The sequence below is a fragment of the Medicago truncatula genome, chromosome 8 (assembly GCF_003473485.1).
Source record: "Medicago truncatula cultivar Jemalong A17 chromosome 8, MtrunA17r5.0-ANR, whole genome shotgun sequence".
Lineage (NCBI taxonomy): Eukaryota > Viridiplantae > Streptophyta > Magnoliopsida > Fabales > Fabaceae > Medicago > Medicago truncatula.
Window position 1 is genome coordinate 31,323,951 of NC_053049.1, and position 13,687 is coordinate 31,337,637.

The following is a 13,687-nucleotide window of genomic DNA, read 5'->3' on the forward strand; positions in this document are numbered from 1 at the left end:
GTACACTTGCCACGTTGACGGTAAGAAATTAGAGATCATCCCTATTTCTTAAGAATAATAATATCAATTACTATAGTATATTTTTTTTTGTTTATAAAAGGCTAACTATGTCACAATTTTTTAAAGGTTTATTTACACTTTTGGTCCTCGCATTTTGATCAGCTCACGAAAATAATTCTGCCTCTTTCAAATCGAACAAAATCGTCCCTAAACTATCATGTTTTTGTAGTTTTAAATCTTACTTCTTATTTTCAACTCAAGAAACGCAGAGAAACGATAGCTTTAGACCTACCCCCTATGTTCAACCATGAAATAAACAAGGAATAAAACATGTGGGTACAAGGAATCAACTTTATTCAACACACTAATATAAAAACCCCAATTTCTAAGATATGTTTCAAATTTGGGTTTTTTGGTTAATGTGTTGAATAAAGTGGATTCTTTGTATCCACATGTTTTATTCCTTGTTTATTTCATAGTTGAGCATAGGAGGTAGGTCTAAAATTGTCATTTATATACGTTTCTGGAGTTAAAAATAGAAGGTAGGACTAAAACAGCAAAAAACATGATAGTTAGGGACAATTTTGTTCAATTTGAAAGAGGTATAACCATTTTCGTGAGTTGGTCAAAATGCGAGGACCAAAAGTGTAATTAAACCTTTCTTGAAATATGTGCATTTATACACTCAACTATAGTAATGAGTTTCAATCAACACACATGTTCATAATTCTATGTTCTTTCTTTATCCTGTGTATTTCACTAAATTTTGTCCTCAATATGAGATACATAAATTTTACAAATCGATCAATTACAAATGGATCAAAATTAAGCACTCTGTACTTGATGATGATACCTCTAAAATGTTAATTTGAATGCTGCAGGCACGACTATGAAACTGCCATGCTATACAAATAAACAAATTTTCAAAGGAAAAATTGTTATCCTTCCTATTATTGAGATATGAATGTTTCGGTAAATTTTCCGGACATAATTTGAAGCTATCTTCCTATGATATACTCTTTGGAAATTTGAAATCCAAAGCCTCTTGAATTTATTGGAAAGTGTAAATAATTATCAGATGAAGTCAGGTTGGCCGGTTGAAGTTAAGCAACGATGCCACATACGGCTGTTAGGGTCCACCAATCGGGGATGTGATATTACTTCGGGGATGGGGAAGTAAGCGTAGTGAGTGTTACATATACCTACTGAAATGCCACTGTATCCTGCAAATGCACCATGAACCTGCAACGCAGAAGAGTGAATCAATGTGAACACATTCCGATTCATATTGTGTGCTTGGTCGAATTCATTGCATAGAAAGATACAAAATTGATATGGTTGGCATTGAGAGAAAGACATACAGCATTTTGTCCAAGTACAGTGCATAAAATTCCATCTGATGCATTTGCTCGACATGCACGGATCATATATGTTGGATCGATATATTTTACATCAGCATGAACACCAATCTCCTTGAAATACTTTTTTGTCTGAAATACAAAAGTTGCATGCATATCATATGTGGTTAAATAAAAAAATTAAATGAAGGAAGTTATCTACATTGCAGAAGAAATAAATGCTTTGATTCACTTTGTTATGGATAAAAGTATACAACAGCAGCACAATACACTCCATAGAACTGTACTAAGAAACAATGCTTAGAACTACACCCAAAAAATTGTATTTGAGGTATATTTAACAGAAATAAATAGAAATAACCTCGTGATCAGAACTAATTAACTTACATTGTTTCTTGAGTAATCATAATTACTACAATCATCACAATTGACTTAAAACGTATAAATTTTTGTTTTTAAGTCAGATTAAGAATTATACAATGGGTTGTTCTGTATACATTGAGATACGGTTGCATCAACATTATAATTTTTCTAGTCAGTTTAAAACTTTAAATGTTATTTCTTCAAATTTCTCTTTAACATTTATTAGGTAAAACAAATTCAACAATATACATTCATTCCATCATCATCATATATCAACTTATTTGGTTTACTTTGAGCACCATAAACAATAAATACAAACCTCTTGTTGAATATATACACCGATATCTCCAAATACAATATTTCCCGATGCATCTTTAGCATTGGTGTTTTGAAGCAAGTTCTGCACAAATAAAGTACCAGTTAGCCAGTTTCTATGTTTTGAAGCAAACTTTTTTTGGTAAGGTCCCTATGACTGAAAATAACATGAGTTAAAACTTTCTATTTCCTCCTTTCCAAAATAAATGTTTCTTCACTTAGCCCGTTTGAATTGGCTTATTTTTGAGCTTATGCAAATAAATAAGCTTTTATGTATTATTCATAAGCTTGTCAAGGTAGTTTATGAAATAACAACTTATGAAGATTTTTGTTAGTGAAAGAACTTATGAATTAACATAAAAGCTTATTTATTTGCATAAGCTATTTTTCATAAGCTAAAAAATAAGTCAATCCAAACGGGCCTTAAGAAAAACAATAAATGAATGAATAAATGTAACAATTGTCATTAAATATTGACTATTAACAGTTGTCATAAATGCATAGTGATGTATAATAATGAATTGAAAATGATGCAGTCAATATTTTCTCTGTTTGTTTTTTTTTTGGTCAAATGATGCACTCAATATTAATTGGGGGATAAATTGGAATAAATTAATTAATGTTGCATTTAAAAAAATAATGACACTTATTTTGAAAGAAATTGCTAACACGACATTTATTTTGGGACGGATAAAGTGGTTTGTTAATTAGAAATTAATAGTTACCTGTCCAGCTCCTTCTGCCACACAGACTACGGCGGATCCCTTCATTTCTAGAAGGTACTGAAGATGCCTCAAAACACCATGAGGGCCATGTAAATTGAAAGGTACCTTAGAACCAAAGACAAAATTTGTATCAGTTTATCGGTATAAGGAATAAAGCGAGACCATCAAATTAATTTTGAATCATACATACCTCGGGAATCAGACATATGTCAACCTGTCCACTAGATAGGGAAGCTTGCATTGCTATGAACCCACTACTACGGCCCATCAACTTCACAACCCCAATTCCATGATATGCACTATGTGCCTAATAAAAGATGAGGAAAGAAATGCCAATATTTAAATGTGTGCTGAGTAGAAGCAATTACTGCATTGAGTGACAGAGAATAAGATGTAATTTACCTCAATGTATGCAGAATTTATTGCTCTTTGAGCTTCTTCCACTGCAGTATCAAAGCCAAATGTTTTATCCATCAATAGAATATCATTATCAATAGTTTTCGGCACTCCAATGACAGACACCTTGAGCCGTCTTTTGCAGCACTGAAAGAAATAAAATAAATCTCAGTTCCGAAAAAATAACCACTTATTAGTAGGATAAGCATAAAATTTAAAACAGTACATAAAAAAAAAAAAAAAAAAGTGATTTTTAAGATTCTTCAATATCAGACATAATGCACATTTGGGATAACAAAGCATTAACATTCAGCTTAATGTCATTGTCAACACTAAACACCGGACTAAGCAACAACAGAACAGAAATGTATTATAAGTCAAGGCAAATGAAAAAAGAACTTCTCCATGAATTTCAATGAACAGTATGTTTCTAACATATTATTTCTGCACAAGAAACTCTAAATGGATCACAAAATCTAAACTGAAGCATTGACTGATGCGAGGCTAGAGGATTAATCACCTCATTGTGAATTGCATTTGCACCAGCATGTGTGCCATTTCCACCCAATACAAAAAGCATGTTGATCCCTCTGTCCTGCAAATCAATAATACGCGTATAATAAGAGACAAATATGATACCACGTTTCACATGAAATCATCAAGTAGGTTTTGATAGATACGGTCAATCACGCACCTCCAAACTATCCACGATATCACTAACTCCAGGTCCTCCTCGTGAAACTCCCAACAAGCTTCCACCAGATAGATGAATATTCTGAACCACTTTTCTCGACAGCTGTGAAGGATATCTAACTATAATTAAATTGTTACTGGAAAGTGGAAACTTGTGTTTGACTATCTTTAGATGAATCAACTGATGTTAAACCACAAAAAGCAAGGATGGAGGCACAAGATTACCGGAACTTCTGTCAATTCTTTGTCTGAAAATCCTCGATAACCGAAAGGAATCCCCACTATCTTTTTCACACCATATATTTCAAGTGTGATTACAATCTGCACCGCATTCATTACTTGAATAATCAGACATAAATAATTTAGTAAACATATTAACTAGCACTACGATTAAATGGGAGGTGAACTAAAAATTTCTTTAACTACAAGATATAAAACAATTTAGAATTATATACTTAATTGCAAAGGAAGGGGGAGGGGAAACATATAACATATTTAAGACTGTTACATGACAGCAAAGATATATTTCAAGTTAGTTGGTCAATAGCTTAGGCATGAACATTTTATTCTGCATAAAGTTTTCCTGATGACTAATAGTAATTTTAATAGTAAAGGAATATTAAAAATAATAATCAGTACAAATTAGAGTTTTACATTTAATCTAATCCCTAATTTAAATTCAAATGCACGTGTAAAACTTCACTCTTTTCATTAGGCAAAGTAAAAGCTTTCTGAAAAATAACTTGATAAAAAACTAACCTGTCTGATGACATCATTAAGACCAGGGCAGAGCCCTCCACATGTGACAATTGCTGCCTTTACATCTTCTGGTTTATAGTATATTTTTTCCCGAGGCCCAGCTCGATGAACCCTAGAAAGATTTCAAAAACTCACCATATAAGCTAATATTCAAAAAACAACATTTTGCATCTCAAAAATAAATACAAAGATATCGAAACCAGAAAATAAAAGCAACAACTAATCTGATAACCAAGAAATATAAGTTAGTTATCAAAGAAGTTCTAAGGTGATTATGATATACACACCCTGAAGTCCATCAAATTTTGTTGGTTTTGGAACACTTCAATTACTGTTATTATCGAATTATCATATCAGATTTCCAGGTTCTGCTAAAGTAATATAAGTCGTGCTATTTCTCGACATAGTCCAATAGAACAAATACATTCATCAAGATGATAGTGGAATAAGACTTTTTTTTTGTATCTATGCATTACTAAACATTGCAAGAATTCAATCAACCAAGAAGGGCTGTCTGCAATTTTAGCCAGAACATACAAGAAAACATCAAAAGTGAAGACCAAATATTACATCCAGCGGGATTTAGTACAACTTTTTAAGAAGCATTTTAACATGAGAAACCACATATTGAAAAATTACATCCCCTGAATGGCATTTCAAACCTACCTTATAAGATGCAAGATGATCTATAGAAACATAGAAACAATCATATATAACTTACTGGAAATGTTTAAAATTGTGGATACAAACGCTTTACCATTGTTCTACCCAAGTACAATCGGGATCAATGCACTCAGCACCAGCAGATTTAGGCGATGAATAGTTAATTGTCTGAAAGACCAAAGCAAATGGAAAATCAAAATTCAGAACCACATCATGTTTTTTTAAAACTCTATTGGATGAGAGCATCAAGAAATGTCTAATAGTAGCACAACTTCAATTCAATTGTATAAACTCTCTACAAATTACATAAGACATCAATGCAAGGATAAGAAAACAAAATGCATAAACTATATAAGTTAGTCCAAGTGTGAGAATAAACACTAAACAGATAAACAACAACAACTTTGAAACATCTAACCATGAAGCACAACTTAAGTTCTAAATCCAGGACCGTGTCTAATACAATTCTTAGGTTTTGGGCTTAATTCAACAGAACAATAACGATTTGTTAGATGAAGATTATCTAGGCTTTATAAGCCCTGTTTAGGTCAAATCTCTAGCCAGTGTTAGACTTGAGTTTTTTCAATACATCCCTTCACATGTACACCCTCCGCCCTCCGGTCACTATTATGAGCAAAAGTCTACTTTTTAGATTCATTCAATAAATGATGTATGTGGTATATATAATAGACCACATATATCATTTATTGAATAAACCTAAAAGGTTGATTTTTGCTTATAATAGTGACCGGAGGGTGCAGGGTCTTTAGGCCTGAGGTGTAGATTATACCAGTGGTCTAAATGGATCGTGGATAATCTCTGGAACCAATTTCAGTTTTGATCAGTCTAATTCAATCTCAAAAAACAAGTTGTAAGGTGACAAATGTCTAAACTTTATAAGCCCTATCAGATCGTATCTCTAGCCAATATAAGACTTGGATTTTCCATAATACACCCATAAACTTTATAAACCATATCAGGTCATATCTCTACAATTCCGCATATATGAGACTTGGATTTTCCCTACTACACCCCCTCGAGGATCCATGACAATATTCGGTACCATTTAAGATTTTGAGTCCAACTCAATCCCACAAAATCATCTTATAAGCTGATAATTATCTGAGCTTTATAAGTTCTATTTAAGTTGTATCACTAACCAACCTAAAACTTAGATATATCAAATAATAGTAGTAATTTGAGCTAACATATACAGATAATCCCTGATTCAATTCAAAAATAATGAGAGAAACATGTGTTGATTAAGCTAACTAAACGAACTTAACTCGAAACAACATTAATTAAGGGAAGAACATAAACAATCATACCTTGAGAAGCACTCTATCATTGTTATTAATATATCCATTCCACTCCTCATCCAATGTATAATGACCTGGAATATCTTTACCAATCGGAGTTCTATCACAAAAACAACATATATTAGGTGCTAGATCGGTGGTAAGAGTTTGTCAATGTAACTTAAAAAACGGAGTTCAAATTCTCTGATAAACAAATCTACTTAGGAACAGTTGTAAAACGATCATTAAGGCCACTTTAATTTCATAACAATTTTCCCCTCCCCGATATTTTTTAAGATAAAAACACTGTTGAATAGGTTTGGATCTCATCTCAAAAGCTACCTCGGAGAATGAGGGTACTCAAACATATTTATACACTTAACAACCCGAAAACCTGAGCTGGGACTAACAACAAACTACAAACAACTTCAAAACCAACTTTAACAAACACATTGTATCACTATCACAAGATACACTAAATTCAATTGAAAGTAAGTTAATTGACTTGAAAAGAAAAAAAAAAGAATAAAAAGACAAGACACCTATGATTCCACTGAATTATGTCATTTTCTCAAATTATTATTCGTGGCGGCATGTCAGTGTCCGTGACATGTCAGGTGTCTTTGTCCCTGCTTCATAGATTGAAAGTAAGTTAGTTAAGTTGAAAGAAAAAGTAAACAAACCTCATTCTGAGACAGAAGGTAGAAGGTATAGGAGGAGAATCGGGAAAGATATCAGTAATATGAGGAAGACGAAAACGTGATTCAAAATCTTGCTGAAACTTGAATTTCCAATCAGGATCATTGAAATCAATGGAAGTTGAAGAAGAATTTCTATGTTCAGCAAAAACACCAACATTCTTGAAAACTCTACGGGAGTTGGAGTGAGAGAGTGTGAGTATAGAGGAAGGGGTTTGAGTTTGGTGAGGAAGGTTAAAGTAGGGGTTGGTGGTGGTGGTGATCGCGTGGGAGATTGAAGCCATTGAAGAGTGTGAAATCTGAGAGTGATTGAATGTGAGAGATGAAGGTGAAGGATCGGTCGGAAGAAACAAGAAAAGAGAAAGAGAAAGAGAGAAACAATGAAGAAGTTTGAGTTTGACTTAGTTATGATATCGAGGACATTAACACTATAGTTAAATTGACCTTCATTGTGTTACGATTCTTAAGTTGCTAGATACTAGGGTTTTGTTTTTTTACATTATTATTTGGACAAATTTTATGTTACATCCAAAAATTAAGTGTACCGGTACATCAAATCGATAGTTAATGATTAAATGAGTTGTTGTTTTTAAGAAAAAGAATTATTTTTTATCAATAATAATTATAATAAGAGTTTTTCTATTCACACCCCATGTTTTTCTGGTTACACCTAAATTTTCTTAAAAGTTTTTTATAATATCAAAATTGCCCTTTTATATAAATTTTCTTAAAACCCTAATTTTATTCATTGTGAGTTTCACCCCACAATCGATCAAACAATTTGATGTTCAATATCAATCTCCATGAAAATTAAAGAGTGAATCAAAATATTTTTCATCCATACTCAATTGGATATAAGTAAGTGAATTTATTCTTCTATTTGCTAGTTTCAATTTTTTTCCTTCAACTGCACTGATGCACTGTACGATTACAGTTTTAATTTACATCGGCAAGGTTAACTTAAATTCAGTTTAAGTAGGTTCATGTAAACCTACTTAAATTGAGTTTACATGAACCTACTTAAACTAAGTTTACATGAACCTACTTAAACTGAGTTAACATGAACCTACTTAAACTGAGTTTACATGAACATACTTAAACTGAGTTTACATGAACCTACTTAAACTGAGTTTACATGACCTACTTAAATTTAAATTGAGTGTACATCACCTAACTTACATAAACTGAGTTTACATGAATCTACTTAAATTAAATTTACATGAACCTACTTAAACTGAGTTTACATGAACCTACTTAAACTGAGTTTACATGACCTACTTAAATTTAAATTGAGTGTACATCACCTAACTTACATAAACTGAGTTTACATGAACCTACTTAAATTAAGTTTACATGAACCTACTTAAACTGAGTTTACATGTGCATACTTAAACTGAGATGACGTATAATCATTGAATAAGATTGAACTTTTAGATGTACACTTAAACTAAGTTTGCATGATCTACTTAAACTAAGCTTACATGACCTACTTAAACTTAGTTTACATGAACCTACTTAAACTGAGTTTAAGTTTGTACACTTACTTAAATTTAGTTTACATGAACTCAGTTTACATGACCTACTTAAATTCAGTTTACATGAACCTACTTAAACTGAGATTAAGTATATACACTTAAACTTAGTTTATATGACCTACTTCAACTTAGTTTTAGATTAAATTTTATGAAAGGGTAATCTTGTCATTTTGGGGTGCAACCATGATTAACTAGGGTGCAAGTAGAAAAACTCTTATAATAATTAAATCTTATTTACCAAAAGTTCGACGAAATAAAAATTACTTTTTTTTTAATTCTTATTACTTATAATATAGAATATTGATAATTTTTTATGAAAAAATGTTAAAAATTCAATATGATTCTTATAAACAATAAAATGTTGTGTTTTATATATGAAATGATGTTTTCTAAAATATAAATATTAACTAATAGCTTTTTATTTCATAAAATAATCCTTAATTTATAAATTTATAGAACGAGAGTATCGGTACACCTCAATTTGTGAGGTGTACCGTAGAAGTTCCTATTTATTTGTCCCTAAATATATAAAATTTTGTACAAATTTTTAAATGTATTTATTATTGTGTTTTAATATATTTATTATCAATTCTAAAATCATGATAGACACAATCTTGCCGCTTTTATTGGTAAGGACTGATAAAATAAATAAGTGAATGATAAAATTGAAAAAAAAAATGTTACATCAAAATATAGTAACTTTTTCTACGAGTTAAAAATAAGATTTTTTTTTTCTTCTAATGTCCATTTTTGTTTATATTGTTGTGGATAATTCATCATTTAAAAAAATTTAACCAATTTTTATTGTTGATAATCTAAATAATATGATAAAAATAATCAAATAGCTTAAATGAAGGGTAAATATAGAAGAAAGTGTCTAGTCCAAAAAGGTGTATCCTTTAATATAGACTTAAATACATTTTTAGCCTCTTATATTTCTCAAACTTGCGATTTTAACCATCTATAAAAAATAATAGTTTTGCCCTTTCTGTTTATCTTATTGCTCTTATTTTGACCTAGTGAACGCACATGTGGCAACTCAATTGAATGAGTAGGATGCCATGTCTGTAATTTTTAATTAAAAAAAAAAACCCTGCTTATTATAGGTTATTATTATCTGAAATAAAATAAATAAAAAATGAGATTTTAGAATCATTCCTCCTTCATCTTCATTTTCTTCATCGTCACCATTCATCGTTCATTTTCCTCTTCCTAGATTCATCCTCGTCATCATCATTAAATTTCTTCTTTGTTCTCTTTTTAATCTGACTCACACCCAAACTCAATTACGCATTAAACTTCTTCTACACCATTATAATCAAATCCGACCCATCCTATTTCAAAAACATAACTTAGAACACATAAAACATATCCATTGTCATTCTTCATAAACCATTAGCATCCTCTTTGAATCAAAAATTGATTTTTCCATTTGAAATTGATTCGCCTCCCTCCGTACTCTCTAGATTCGTGTTCGATTCTTCTCCCTTCGTGTTCGTTCTGGATTTGCATTCCAGCTCGCCTCCTTCCGTGTTTGTTCTGGATCCGCAATTTTGATAAAGATAGGGGGCCAAAAATATATTTAAGCCTTTAATATATATTGTTACAGAACATAACATAATAGATATATCGTTGTTATTGATTGAATTCAATCTATTATCTTTTTGTGTGTTTGTTTTTTCCTTTTTTTAAGAGAAACATTTACATGTTTTATTAAATCAACTTGTTATTTTAATAGTAAAACACTTAAAACACAAGAATTCGAAGTCATGAAAACACTCAAAGCACAAGTGCACGCCGATTTTGAATCTGAGATAACTTCACCTAATGAGGATGAAAAAACAACCACTTGTACCCTCTTCGTTGATGGATTCTTGAACTCAAATAGCAGCGGCACAGGGGTAGTCATCGAAAACAAAGGTGGCCTCATTGTCATAGTCTCCCGAGGTCTATTTTTCACGATGACCAATAATACAACTAAATATGAAGCTTTCTTAGAATGCCTAAGATTGGATAAAGATATGGGAGCAAACATCACTTCACTTCTGTCGAGCATCCACAAACCAGTGCGCAAGCTGAATTAGATAATTGACTTATCCTCTGAGGATCACAATGACAATTAGACAACACAAAGGGAAACTGGGTCAATGAGTTACACACCGTATTATGGGCCGATCGCATCGCTCCTTATTCTACCACAAATGAATCCTCATTTTGTCTTACATATGGAATGGGAGTTGTCGCCCGTCGAACTAGACGAACTCATTTAGAAAATGAAGGTGTCAACTGATTTCTAAACAAATGATGAAAATATGCAAGAAGAGCTAAAATTCATTGAAGAATTCATAAGTGAAGTTGCCTTAAGGAAGCGACCATCAAACAAAATATAGCCAATCACCACAACAAAAAGGTGGTAAAAAGTGAATTTGAGGTGGGAGACATTATCCTCAGATGAAACCAGAAGGACTCCAAAGAAGGCAAGCTTGTAACCAACAAGAAAGGACGATATTGCATTTGTCTCAAGACAGGGGCAAGAGCCTATGACCTCGAATATCTCACAAAGGGACCAATACCTCGAACATGGAACGTCGAGAAGCTCAAGAGGTACTACAGATGAATAAATTAAATTCCAAGTAAGTCCTCGTTGTCTCCCCTTGAGCATGTTTAAATTCGTTATTGCATTTCTAAATTTATAAGTAATAGCATGCTTAATACATAAATTGTCGATCACATTGGTCGAATAGTGAACAATTGAATTGCACAAATCAAGTACCAAACACTTGACAAACAAAATTAATAAGGTTAGTCCAACACAAATCAACTCTTATATAAACGAGCAACTACAATGGAGATAGACCTTTGAAGGTGAGAAAAACACAAGAAGAGGGGGGTTGAATTGTGTTGGTTTTTTCAAAACTTTTCTAAGTGTTCATGAACTGGTCAGAGTATGATGGGTTCAGAGTCTGATTGCAGTGGATATATCAAACACAAAGATAAGGAGAGAGAGAGAGAGAGAGAGAGAGAGAGAGAGAGAGAGAGAGAGAGAGAGAGAGAGAGAGAGAGAGAGAGAGCGCGAGAGCAGACACAAGAAATTTTTATTGGTTCCTTCTACAATCCAGGAGTAGTCCATTCCTCTTGCACTTCAAGGGATTTCACTATAATCACACAAGATTATAATTTCTCAAGGACACTTCCAAGAGACTTTCTCAAGCACACATGCAAGAGACTTCCAATGCTCAATCACAACTGAAAGAGACTTCCAACGATCAAGCACACAAGCAAGATACTTCTAGATGTTTACAAATAAATAAGATTTGTTCTTACACTTGATATACAATAAAAGGTGTAAACCATACAATGCATAATAGACTCTAAGACTTAGAATTTCTAAGATACAAACTTTGGTAAGAAATTATTAAGTGTTTTATGCGTTTTTTAATTTAAGGGTTAATAGTGTTTTTCACCCCTGTAATATAGGCCATTTCCGGTTTTCGCCCTTATAAAATTTTCGGTTTGATTTATGTCCTTGTAAATTTTTTTTTTTTCCGGAATACCCCCCTCCTCCCTCCAACTCAGCAAATCAGCCTATGTGGCGCTGACAAGGAATTTATTTTTCTTTTTTCTTTTTTTTTCACTTGCCACGTGTATAATTCGTTTTTTTTTTTTAAAATTGTGAAATTTTAATTTTGTTTTAATTGTTTTATTTTTTAAAATATTTGAAAATTAATTTTCAAAAATAAAATATTCAGATTTTTTTTCCAAAAATTTTAAAATATTAAAAATATGATTTTTTAGAATTTTTAAAATTTTAGAAAATGATTTGTTTTAAATTTTAATTTCAAAAATGATTTTATAAAAATCTAGAATAAAATTTTCGAAAATAAAATCTGAATTTTAAAAAAAATCTGTATCCAGATTATTAAAAATAAAATATTTTCCATAAAAAAAATATGACTTTTTTTTAAAAATTTCGAATTTGTTTCTTCTAATTTAACTTTTTTTTAATTTTGAAAATTAAACTCCAGAATCTTTAAAAAAAATTAATTTCGAAAAAAAACCGAATATTTTTTCTGATTTTTTTAATATTCGAATTTAAAATAAAACCGAAAAATTCAAAAAAAATCTTATCGTTTTTTCTGATTTTTTTAATATTTGAATATTTTCTTTTTCGAATATGAATATTTTTTTTATTTTTGAAAATTAATTTTCAAATATTTTAAAAAATAAAATCTGATGTAGATAATTAAAAAGAAAAATTGAGTTTTTAAAAATTAAAATTAAAAAACGAAATTAAAATTTCACAATTAAAAAAAAACGAATTATACACGTGGCAAGTGAAAAAAAAAAGAAAAAAGAAAAATAAATTCCATGTCAGCGCCACATAGGCTGATTTGCTGAGTTGGAGGGAGGAGGGGGGTATTCCGGAAAAAAAAAAATTTACAAGGACAGAAATCAAACCGAAAATTTAATAAGGGCGAAAACCGGAAATGGCCTATATTACAGGGGTGAAAAACACTATTAACCCTTAATTTAACAAAGTAAGGACACAGTTAAATTAGCAGAGTCTTGTTATTGTTCTACAAGTCTTTAGCTCCTTATATAGGCAAGGATTTAAAGACGTTGGAGAAAAGTGCCGATGCATTAAGAGTCGTTGAGAAGCTTCAAATCAAGGATGTTGGTTTTTTGCCTGATATGGATAATGTCGTTGATTAGACATTCGAAATTCCTTTGCTAAAATTGGAATTTTCTGTTCATTCTCTTTGTTCTTGAAGTTCCATGTTTGTTTCTACACATGGTCAGAAGAGGACAAATTGTATGATCAGACTTTGATAGAGACAACTACATAAGAGGATGAATCTGACGTGGTGTCTAGGTCCCTCAAGA

At 31.4% G+C, this 13,687-nt stretch overlaps 1 protein-coding gene across 1 annotated transcript; it reads right to left on the reverse strand.

Annotated features, from left to right (window-relative positions):
* Positions 1 to 702: 702 nt before the first annotated feature.
* Positions 703 to 7,697, reverse strand: LOC11423706 (ATP-dependent 6-phosphofructokinase 5, chloroplastic). The gene is made up of 13 exons (XM_003628866.4): positions 7,254 to 7,697; positions 6,601 to 6,691; positions 5,367 to 5,440; positions 4,610 to 4,721; positions 4,076 to 4,171; positions 3,852 to 3,953; positions 3,678 to 3,752; positions 3,164 to 3,304; positions 2,952 to 3,068; positions 2,762 to 2,866; positions 2,041 to 2,121; positions 1,362 to 1,490; positions 703 to 1,242 (listed from the first exon to the last, which is right to left on the reverse strand). Exons 1-13 carry the CDS (start codon positions 7,550 to 7,552, stop codon positions 1,075 to 1,077), a joined length of 1,590 nt encoding a protein of 529 aa, XP_003628914.1. The 5' UTR covers positions 7,553 to 7,697; the 3' UTR covers positions 703 to 1,074.
* Between the last annotated feature and the right edge of the window lie 5,990 nt (positions 7,698 to 13,687).

Coding starts and splice junctions, on each gene's coding strand:
- LOC11423706 (XM_003628866.4), bottom strand. CDS start 7,552: ATGGCTTCAATCTCCCACGCGATCACCACCACCACCAACCCCTACTTT. Junction 2,122..2,761: donor TGGCAGAAGGAGCTGGACAG/GTAACTATTAAT, acceptor TTATTTGTGCAG/AACTTGCTTCAAAACACCAA. Junction 1,243..1,361: donor CTGTACTTGGACAAAATGCT/GTATGTCTTTCT, acceptor TCTGCGTTGCAG/GTTCATGGTGCATTTGCAGG.